The following is a 12,276-nucleotide window of genomic DNA, read 5'->3' on the forward strand; positions in this document are numbered from 1 at the left end:
TATCAACCCTGAAGCGCCCCCTGGGTCAAACATGCGGCGTTGGGATACGCGTCGGCCTCTGTCGCGCCATTTCTAGTTGGAAGTAACACTGCAAGGCAAAGTAAATAATTCCAAGTGCGGGTTAATACAATTTTAAGAGCATGTGTTTTGGTGGGATAGGAATGCAGCTCGTGAATCTTTGATGATTTCAAATGCATTATCAAAGAAAAGGATAACTGATAAGTAAATATGTTGTTGTTTTCAGCTTATTTAAGCAAATGTGGGCTCTTGTTGATACAACTTTTGTTTTCTTCAGGTACAATGCTAAGAGACGTCACTGGAGAAGGACAAAGCTCAAGATCTAAACTCTCTCCATGGGCCACAGCAACTGTTTGTTGTCAAGTAGCAGTCAGCAGTGCCGAATACATTAATAAAGAATGACATTTTTTTTCACAAATTCTTCGTGCATTTATTGGCTGCAACAAATAAATTTGGCTGTGTTCATTATTTTGGTTGTTGGTTGTTTCAGCATGTTATTAACATTTACTTGCAAGATCTCCAGACCTTATAAATATGTGTACTATGTTCTTGTTTCCATACTTGCCATAAACTAATTTATAGCCAGAGATTGAGAATACATTAATATAATTGATTGGGGGCATCCAATAGTTTCAATGATATTCTTGTTTAAGTGGTGTATACCAGATGTATGGAATAATGTACATTACCATGGCCACATTCTGTTAAGTTGAGCATGCATTTATGTAGTTAGTTTGGCTGAAGGGTTGTTTTGCTTTAAATTGATATAACACGTGTTCCATAGGTCATCAAGCTGAAAGTGAAAAGATGGAAAATCTCCAAACATTTCTAAGAAAATGATCAAATTCATTGAATCGATATCCCTCTGCCAAATAAATTTGTTGTATATGGGTGGTTTCAAATCCCGTGATATGATGTATTTATAATCCTAAAAAAAGTATTAACACTTGGTTAATTGTTTTATGCATTGCATTTCTCCTCGGTGATATCTACACCCATTAAGTTTCATGTTGAAATGTACTGTATCAGAGTTATAGGCCTGAAAGTGTGTCATACAAAAAAACAAAGGTCAATAAGTTTTTTTAGAAAGTGAAGGTTTATGGTTCTTTTGCATGGCACTTCTCCTAATTGAAATTGATAAACCCATGAAGTTTCATGTTGAAATCTTGTATGGTATCCGAGGTAAAGCCCTGAACAGTAAGTGACGGACAACGTCAATTCTCCATCTCCGCCTTTGGCAAGGGATAAATGAAATAAAATAATTATACCCCATTACCATTGGTAATGGGGGCTATGTAGGAGTCACTTTGTCGGTATGTCTGTTGGTCGGTCTGTCCAGAAATTTCATCCTATCTTCACCAAACTTGGTCACAAGTTGTATCTAGATGATGTCTAGGTCAAGTTTGAATATGGGTTATGCCGGGTCAAAAACCAGGTCACAGGATCACTTAGTGTTTTAAACCGAAAGATTGTCCGGACCATAACTAAGTCATTTATCGTTAGATTTTAAAATGACTTGGTACATTTGTTCACCATCATGGGACGGTGTTTATCGTTGGATTTTAAAATGACTTTGTATACTTGTTTACCATCATGGGACGGTGTGTCATGTGAAAAAAGTATGTTGATATCTCAAAGGTCAAGGTCACACTTGGAGTTTAAAGGTCAAATGCTTGCTCGGGCCATAACATCATTTATTGTGAGATTTTAAAATTATTTGGCAAATTTGTCCACCATCATTTGACGGTGTGTCGCGCCAAAGAATTATGTCAATATCTCCAAGGTCAAGGTCACACTTTGAGTTCAAAGATCATAAATGAGCTTGTCGGGGCAATAACTATTTGGTCAAGGTCACACTGAGTTCAAAGATCATAAATGAGCTTGTCGGGGAAATAACAATTTCGTTCATTGTGAGATTTTAATATCATTTGGCACATTAGTTCACCATCATTAGATGGTGTGTTGCGCAAAAGAATAACGTCGATATCTCCAAGGTCAAGGTCACACTTTGAATTCAAAGGTAAAAAATGGCCATAAATGAGCTTGTCCGGGCCATTACAATGTCATTCATTGCGAGATTTTAAAATCATTTTGCACATTTGTTTACTAGATTGGACGGTGTGTCGTGCGAAAGAATTACGTTGATATCTGCAACGTCAAGGTCACATGGTGAGTTCAAAGGTAAAAAATTGCCATAAATTATCTTGTCCAGGCCATAACTGTGTCATTTATTTTGAGATAATAAAATTACTCTGTATCTTTGTTCAAAATCATTGGACAATGTGTCATGCAAAAGAATTACATGGATATCTCCAAGGTCAAGGTCACACTTGGAGTTCAAGTAAAAAATGGCCATAAATGAGCTTGTCCGGGCCATAACTGTCATTCATTGCGAGATTTTAAAATGACTGTACATTAATTTTGTTCACAGTCATTGGACGGTGTGTCATGCGAAAGAATTCAAGAGCTTAAAGGTCGAAATGGCCATAAATGATAATGGTATAATAATTCTTTAAAATCGCCATAAATTAGATTCTCGTTTTGTGAAGACGGCATGCAAAATAGTCTGTGTCAATGCGGCAAGTGGAGGTATGCGTCACGTCTGTGACAAAGCTCTAGTTATTTTCTAAATTGTGTTCTCACATACTTGTATAAAACTTGGTGAATAATGCATATAGTAACAAGGATGATGGTTTTTGGGAATAACAAAAGCAAATTACCAAAAGGGATTTATGTAAAAAAAAAGTGCTTTTGATGAAAACCTACTGCTTTTTTATCTTAAAAAGTGGTTGTAATTCCCAAAGTAGATCTGCAACTTGTGTTCCGATTAGTCCTAAAATTGTAAACTAATGATTTCTGAGGCTATTCTTCCCCTTCATTTATTAATGTAGGGAAGTTTTCAGTTACTGGCATAAGATTATTCACATAGTGATTTTATTGGTTAACCAGATTACATAGGAAAGCATAAATAGGTAAAGTTAAACTGACCGCCTTTAATATACAGTTTGGGGTATCCATTGTACACAATTTAAGTCAACCAAATAAAATGTTCATGTTTTATTTATACATGTACAACCAAATCAGTAAAACAGTAATGATAACCACCGACAATAAGTTTTTACTGAGGAAAAATAGAATAAAAATCATTAATAGCACTTAATTGTCTTAAATTGGCTTTGTAATTGTTTTTTTTTATAACACATACACTAGAGACTAGAAGTGTTGGGAACAATTTCGGATGTGACATCATTAAGGTACATATTTAAAACAAAATATAATATGAATGCACATATAACTAAAAAAAACTTACATTCTGCAAAATAAAAATCCATAATTTCCATTTGGCATGTAGAAATACAAAACCTGTATGACTGCTAGTTACTTCAGTGTTGTGATGTTTGAAAACTGAATCTATGATGTCACCTTTTATTGATTGAGAGTGTACGTGTTATGCGTATCAAATAAAACAGAGCTATATAACTTGCTTGTATACCATGCGATTGGTCAAACACTATGCAGTAAACAAAAGGTGTTCTAAAACAAGAGATATGTTTGTCATAAACACAATGCCCCCTATTGCGCTGATTTGAATTTTTTTTTCAATATATCATTTGGCAGGTTTAGAAATTATCTCCCTTTTAAAGCTTATTACTTCCCTTGGATTGTATTTTTTGACTTGACCTTGAAGGATGACCTTGACTTTGAGCTTTCACCACTCAAAATGTGCAGCTTCGTGAGATACACATGCATGCCAAATATCAAGTTGCTATCTTCAATATTGCAAAAGTTAGGCCAATGTTAAAGTTTTCGGACGGACAGACTGACTGACAGACAGTTCAACCCCTATATGCCACCCTACCAGGAGCATAAAAAATAGGTGTTTTGGTCACTTAACAGGTAATGTCATGAAAGAGGTAAAATTTGATTGGTGCCTTCATTTTGGTGTAGTTGTCTGTACAGACGTTGTAGTGAAAAGAATTTTGGCAAATCGAGCTAAATTTCATAAAATTAAAATGTTCAGAACAGTATCATAATTGTAGTTATGATAGGGAAAAAGAGTTGTTCAATTAGGTCATGATGTAATTGTCACATATAGAGGGGGTTATCACGTGATAGTCAAGATGGCCCCGTCCATGCCAAGACAGTTATTTTTTGCCGTTTTATACCCTTTAATACTTTTCTTTAATTTTTAAAAGACGCTCACTTTCCAGCTACAGTATATCAGTATACATGTGATTTGCCTTTATTTCATATTGAAATTTGCTTTATATCTTGACTACTCCCTGAAAATTTTATAAGTGGCGCTTTAATTAGGTCATCCTAAGAAATTTCGCAGCGAGTAAAGTTGAGATAAAGACGAATATCAACACAAAATAAAAGCTAGTAACTTTCTTGCTAATTAGGCTGGACATTGAGCAGCATTTAAACAATAAATAAAAGTAATAAAGGCTATAAAACGGCGAAAAATACCGGCATCGGCATGAACATCGCCATCTTGACTATCATGTGATTACCACCTCTGCATATGAGACTAACTTCCCTAACTCGCCAATAATTTATTTGTGCAAAAAGAGATTTGAGTTGATGATTTAAAATGTGTAAAAAACATCAGAAATTTGTATTTAAGAAATAATTAAATTTTTGAAACATTCTTTCAACAAGTCTCTATCAATTTCCAGCTACTTTCTCGAACACATCATCTGTTATTCGATTAAAAACAAAGCTTATAAGTAGAACTACCGGTATATCTAGGATAAACTGAAACTACAATGTTCATGCCTTTGAACTTAAATTCAAATATCTAAATATGCATGAAACTTGAAGTGTTTAAGTCAGTATGCACGATTTTAATGCGTTAAATTGTAATATATTGATAAAAATATGTTACAACAAGGCTATTGCCAAGCAATATATAAGTCCCCTACAGATGAAACTCCACCATTTTCAGCTATGTTTCTAGTCTATTTGTTGCCATCTACCCATGTTTAAAGTTTCATGAAAAAATAGGAAGAACTTGTAAAGTTATCGCAGGATCCACCATTTTCAGCAATATTTCTAGTCTTATTTGTTGCTTTAGCAACCAGAATTCTGTAAGTAGGAACAAAATGAAATGACGTGCATAATCTCTATATTGCCATCTGTCCATGTTTCAAGTTTCATGAAAAAATATGAAGAACTTGTAAAGATCTGGCAGCATCCAGAAAAGTGTGACAGACTCACGGACACACAGAGCGCAAACCTCAAGTCCCCTCTGGTTTCGCGGTTAGGGGAAAACAACACAAAATTGGCAAGAAAAATTATACATTGAAGACAAATTTCATAACATGCAGCAAAGACAAATTTGCGCCCCAAGCCGATTGTGACGAAGACATTTCTTACATGTTTTCCTACAATAACAAAAGCATTCCTCTTTTTATTAAGATCCGAGTAAGAGTTTGTGTGTCGTATGAATAGATAACGTTGCAGGAAATTAAAATGATCCATAAAATTAAATTTAGATTCACATTGTACAAGCATGATATACATGCTGGCGAATTCGACTATACAGACATTTTCGATTTCAGAATTAATTATCTGGCTTATTTCACATTTTTTCACACATGTTTTATTAACTTTTATTTTATTTTACATGTATATTGAAATATATGTAGAATATGTTTTTTTTACATTTTATATAAATTCATAAATATTTGGCATAATCGTGCATACTCACTTTAATTGACTTGCTATCGAACAAATTACCTTAAAACGATAGTAAACAATTACAAAACAATAGTAAAAGAACAACTTTCTGAGATTGCATATCTGTACAAGAGCCTTTTTGCATGTATAACATAGCAACATAACTATTACTACCACAGAAATGATATCCAATGTTACAATAAGTTGTAACAGTAACTATTTAACCCTCATTTTTAAAATTGATTACTGATAAAAAGACGGAACTAATTTTTAAAGGTCTTATAAATCGAAAATCTTAATGTTATTAAGTTCAGTTATTAACAGCTTGTATGTTGTCAATGAATAAATAGTGTAAGAAAGATTTTCTTTAAAGAAATGACCAACTCGCAGAAATGATCTCAATATGAAAGTAAATCCTATTTTGGAATTTAGTTAAGAAAGATATCAAGGAAATTCTGCTTCATCAAAGGCACATCGTAAGATTTGCATAGATATTTTCTTTATTGAGAAGGGCTGGAACAACCCTTATACTGACAAACATTTTTTATCATAATTGTCCATGAAATGGTTAACAGCATATTGATTTTCAGAAAGTAGACTTCCAGTAACAGAAATAACAATGGGGTGTAAATTGAGAGTATAATACACATGATCAGATCTTAACTGGCAGATCTTACTAAATAGCATCAAATCTCATTGAACACCATAACGCAGATTGAGCAATATTTAAATTGTATTTTCCACCAATATGCTGATATTTAAATCTTCTCACTTGTAAATCTATTTGTACTGTGAACTGCTAATTTATTCTTTACTGAGTCCACAACAACCCCAGCTGGGCCACAACACCCCCCAGCTGAAAGTAACTATGCTGTCGGCTTTAGTCCATTTCTTGTAGATTAAAATCACAGCTTCCTGGCCTGAAGTCTGCAATTTCTTTTGCTCTAGTTGCAGTTGAAGCTCTAGTCCACAACTTTTCAGCTGCTGTATATCAACTTTTTCCAAGCTCAGGTTGATGACCTTCATATGCTGATATTAAACAGCCCCTTGCTAAAATTAACAACTTAAAAGTTTTCAGCTATAGGAAGTTTACCAATTGTTACTGCGGAAGTTGATGACGAGGCACAAAAAACAACACTGCATACTTTGAGAATACTGTCCACCATTTCATATCTAACAAACGATTCCAAGACGAGGACCACTATCTGATCTCTACAAGTGTCGTGAAGTCTTCAAAATTCTGCAAGAATTTAAAATATAATATTTCACAACATTCAATGGCAACATAAACTTTCATTATTTTAATAAGTAAATATGCAACAACCTGTTTGAAAACCAACAACATAGAAAACACAGATTTTGGTGGGTATTATACTATTATGGTACCTCTCATATGAAGGCAATATGGTCTTTCTTACATCACTTTTTCTGTGCATAATACACAACATAACCACCTCAGGTTTATTAATTAAATTTCTTGTTACTGACTCAGCAGAAATGAAGATCAGGTTTGTTTCATAATGTCCTGACATCTAATACAATTAAAAGTTGCAAAAGTACTCGGGTAAGTCCATTATATGAGCTGCATTATGGGAAAATGGGTCTTAAACAGTTTAATAAACTGTAAGCCAGCATAGATCGGGATCAGCCTACATATTCGCTGGGTCTATATACAAGCCACCATTTACTATTTATAGTCATGCAAGGTTTTCATAGTCTTATTAGGAGACAAGGTACATGAAGCTCCTGACCGGACTGAGTAAAAGCTTATCTAGAGCAAATCTGGCAGCATATGACATTATACCCATTTGTATAACTTGGCTCATATTTCGATGACATGAGTTGGAGATCTCTTAAGTTTAAAAACCCTTTTGGGTTTTAGGACCAGGTCTTTATTCAAAATTTTAAGACACTCATTGAGCATTTAAAGATTGAACGGTACTGACATGCTCCTAAATGGAATTCCTTACCTGCAGTACCCACGCCTTGTTGCCCAGACAGGAGTCCATAATCTTCTCAATGTCTGTCTCCTTGTCACTGTCTTGAATCAACTTGATCTGACAAACAGTGTCAAAAACTTGAATCAACTTGATCTTACAAAGACAGTGTCAAAAGCTTGAATCAACTTGATCTGACAAAGACAGTGTCAAAAACTTGAATCAACTTGATCTTACAAAGACAGTGTCAAAAGCTTGAATCAACTTGATCTGACAAAGACAGTGTCAAAAACTTGAATCAACTTGATCTTACAAAGACAGTGTCAAAAGCTTGAATCAACTTGATCTGACAAAGACAGTGTCAAAAACTTGAATCAACTTGATCTTACAAAGACAGTGTCAAAAGCTTGAATCAACTTGATCTGACAAAGACAGTGTCAAAAACTTGAATCAACTTGATCTTACAAAGACAGTGTCAAAAGCTTGAATCAACTTGATCTGACAAAGACAGTGTCAAAAACTTGAATCAACTTGATCTTACAAAGACAGTGTCAAAAGCTTGAATCAACTTGATCTGACAAATCTGGATTTGCTTTATGATGATGCACCATGAAGCAATATGATTATTTGAAACGAATTTTCATTAGAAACTTTCACTTTTGTAATATTTGGTATACAGTATAAAGACGATATAATTATTCGAATAACCCTTATATCGTTTATCTTTCTACAAATTGTATTTTACCAATTTCAAAAACAAACAAAAGAATAGGTTTATCAGATATGGAAGATTGAACAAAAATAATTTCTTAAGAAATACAATTTGTTTCATGTTCAACCCAAAATTAATTTCATGCTGTAAACATCAGTGGTCGTGTTATACCTTTGCTTTACATTTTTCGTACAGGTTGAGTTTGAAGTGACAAAGCTGATGATATGATTGAATGTGTTGCATGGCCGTCTTGCCAACACGGAACTCCTAGAAAACAGATACAAACAAGAAACCGTTGGAGACAGGTGATGCTCCCCAAAGTTTTTTTTGGACACAATATTGCACTATATATTCAGATAAAAGGAAACGTCTTGAGGGGCATAACTTTGGACAAAATAATACGATGGATGGTTTAGTAACTTAAAAATTTCAAAGGGCCATAACTCTCTAAATAAATCATCAGAACCAGAACCCACAAATAACATGTGCATCTCCTCAAGGTAGTTAAGCTTCCCATAAAGCTTCATTGAATTCTAGTCAGTAGTTGGGGGGACAAGAATTGCACTAAATGTACAGTTAATGGACAATTTCAAAGGGCCATAACTCTGTGAAAAATCATCCGACCAGAACCGGCTGATAATATGCACATCTCCTCTTGGTAGTGAAGCTTCCCATAAAGTTTAATTGAATTCTGGTCATTAATTGCTGAGAAATAGCCCGGACAAAAATTGTGCACAGACAGACTGACACACACACGCACGGACAGACGAAGCGGCTACTATATGCTCCCCCCAAATTTTTTTGGGGGGAGCATAACAATAGAACATAGGAGATCATTTGACTACAAGTTTAAACAAGAGCACCACATAACGGGTGCCACGCTCGGCTGCAAAGGCTTTTTTTTTAGAGGTCACAGTGACCTTGACCTTTGACCTAGAGACCCAAAAACAGGGTTGCCACCAACCTGATGAAATAAAATTCAATGAATTTTCACTGACTTTTCCCTGACCAAATCTTGGTTTTCACTGACTAATTTCGCGACATATTCGGCCTCCTCCTCCTCCTCCTCGTACAGCCGACCAAATCCACCCATTTAATGTTTATTGTATTCTTAACCATAAAATATTAAACACATAACAAAGCAGTACTACTTGTACACTAAACTATGCATGATGCAAGGCTATATAGTAAATACCACAAAACCAAAGATAAACAAGCAAATTCGTTGAATTGATATCCCCCGCCATTATGCTACTGGACACAAAAATGATATATTTGACACTCAAAAAAGCATTTTTTCAAGGAAGGAAAGACGGACGGACGGACAACGCCAAAACAATATCCCTCCGCCGATGACGGGGGATAAAAAGTTATGCATGTACAACCACCACATTATATGATTAAAATCTCAAAATCTATGAACAAAACATACTTCTATAGGTAGATACATGTGATGTTAGTTATGGTTGTGCTTTTTGCCTTTGGCATGACTCCTTAGAGCTTGTTTTCCCATGTTTCCTAGCGTAACAGAACCACCACCACATATAAGACAGCGTGCTTTGTTTCATTTTTAGAGTTTTTGACAACCCATGATGAAAACTCAGGGTCTTTGAGCAAACAATCAATAATGTCTATTTACTCATGCTGGTAATATGTCTATCTATGTGTACATTATATTAAATCTGAAATTAGAAGAGAAAATCAATTTGTGATCTGTGGTATATGTTAGGTTTCTACATGAAAAAAAAGGAGCAGAAGCAGGTCTTCTTGATAACTGCAATAACTAAGTAAAGTTAGTATAGCTCTTTCATGCTGTCATCTCTAATGATCCTTCAAAGCATAAAATATAGAATTAAACAGCTCTGGGGGCAAGGCAGCCCCCCCCCCCCCCCCCCCCCCGGTTGCAAAGCCTTTCAGCCTTCAAGGATACAAAAAATTATACATTTTTGAACATGCTTTACACATGTTAATGGTCTATGTATTTAGCATGAAGCCGGCGGACGACACGACAACGAGGAGCTGGCTATGACACTACCTCAGGTTTTCTCCGAAAACAGCCGAGCTAAAAAGACATGAACATCAAAATGAAATTGGGCATGTCAGGAAAAGTTGCTTAAAATATTCCATTAACTCTTTCATTAAGCAAAACATTGTCTGCTTTTAGGTAAAAAAAGATAATTTATGGTAACATACTGTGAAACCATTTATTTTCGTCGGCACAAAATTTCGCCCTTTTCATAAAAATGACTATTTCGTCCGCTCTTAAATTCGTCCATTTCTGGTTTTGAAAAAAAAAACAACTTCCGATTTGTTTGTAATACATGTAATACGCGGTTGCAAATAAAATTGTGCTGGGGAAAGAGAGGTGACACTTGGTAGTCACTTGCAGGAGGTGGGCCTTGTTTGGCATATGCCAATTAACAAGTCTGTTATTGTAGGTGATAGTAACTGTCCCTTATTATTTTATGTCATTGACACGTTCTTTGTTATGATGTCAGGTGTTGATCACACATCGTCATATTTTAATTACGTTTAATAGTATTGTCTTTAATCCGGATTCGCCGCGTGTAGGCAGTATAATCTGCAACACCCCTGAAAAACACAATACACACAATGGGTAATGAAGTTGTTAACAATAAGCGCTAATCAACACTATTATACCTAAACGAAGTCGACGCATTCGATACAGCATTCGCGTTTTACAGGAAATGTCAGTTGTCAGTACACTGTATAATGAACACCCCTTTGTGTCAAACCGGATTTAACTTGAGTGTGAATAGTCGACTGTTTCATGTTCTTTGTAACAATACCATCTGTGTATCTGTATTATAAGTATACCAGTCAACAAACAAGGTGCGCGCTTCCGCATATGGGTATTCAGACATTCAAAAAATTGACCAACGGTTTAGCGTTCACGCCGTCGAACGCATTAAGCAATATAATTATTTTTTTTCACTATTTCTTTATTTGCAAAAAATACAAGTGGCTTATAACTTACCTTGCAATCTTTTTTTCTCGCATTTTGCGAGTATGTGAGTGTTAATTTCGAGCCCTGTGTATATGCGTGGATTACGCTGGATTTAAATGCCTCATGCCTACGGTAATTCAGTCTTATTTGTTTCAAATACGGGACATGATTGTTCGTTAGGATCTTGAATTCGTCCATCGGTCGAAGGACGAAAAAGGCGAAAATTAATGTCGGACGAATAATAATGGTTTCACAGTATTACAGTGTATGGGCAGAAAAGTTGTATTTAAAGCACCTCCCTCCCCCAAAACCCAATGTCAGCTTTGTCCAAGAGTGTCACAAATGTGACTAAACGCCCCACCCACACAGATTATCAGGTATGTCCAAGGGAAAATATAAGTCAGGAATGTGTGGCTAAGTGGGGTCAGTACCTTACCTGACAGGCATGTTGCTTGTTGGTTGATTTTAGAGTGTCAGGATGGTAGTCTCCCCCAAACAGGAAGACTGCATCAGACACCGTCTCCTCACTGTTCGCCAGACCCTGTGCCAAGAAATAGAGGATAGTTATATGCTTTTGGTAAACTATCGTACTTGATTGTATGAATGGTTATTAAAAAACAATATTAACAAATAGCCACACATGAAAATATACTTTTCTATGTCCATGAGTGAAATAAATATTGGATCAATAAATAATAGAAACCCATTTTATTTTTATTTTATTTCTTAAGAACAATAACTTTTTACAAAATAATTGCGGTAGCAGCTTTAACGTTGCACATCTGTGCATAGCGATTTTTAAAGTGATGTCATATACATGCAGATACTAATAGTTTTTCATAAGCTTGGTGGGACATGTCTTTAATTGTATGTTGCTGAAGCACAATGTATTTTTGGTAAAGAAACGATTTTGACATTCCAAATGCATTTACATTTGTAAAGAGAAGTACCGGTGCATG

General features: G+C 35.2%; 1 protein-coding gene across 3 annotated transcripts in view; it reads right to left on the minus strand.

The window, feature by feature from the left end:
• Positions 1 to 3,060: 3,060 nt before the first annotated feature.
• Positions 3,061 to 12,276, minus strand: part of LOC127838716 (uncharacterized) — a 75,650-nt gene continuing 66,434 nt past the window's right edge. For all 3 annotated transcript variants that reach the window (XM_052366694.1, XM_052366676.1, XM_052366686.1), the window contains exons 20-23: positions 11,754 to 11,858; positions 8,521 to 8,616; positions 7,671 to 7,757; positions 3,061 to 6,940 (exon numbers count right to left, since the gene is read on the minus strand). In XM_052366694.1, the coding sequence (XP_052222654.1) occupies positions 6,902 to 6,940; positions 7,671 to 7,757; positions 8,521 to 8,616; positions 11,754 to 11,858 (327 nt within the window). In that variant the 3' untranslated portion in view covers positions 3,061 to 6,901. The remainder of the gene's footprint in view (positions 6,941 to 7,670; positions 7,758 to 8,520; positions 8,617 to 11,753; positions 11,859 to 12,276) is intronic.

This window comes from Dreissena polymorpha, chromosome 1 (genome assembly GCF_020536995.1).
Source record: "Dreissena polymorpha isolate Duluth1 chromosome 1, UMN_Dpol_1.0, whole genome shotgun sequence".
NCBI classification, from domain to species: Eukaryota; Metazoa; Mollusca; class Bivalvia; order Myida; family Dreissenidae; genus Dreissena; species Dreissena polymorpha.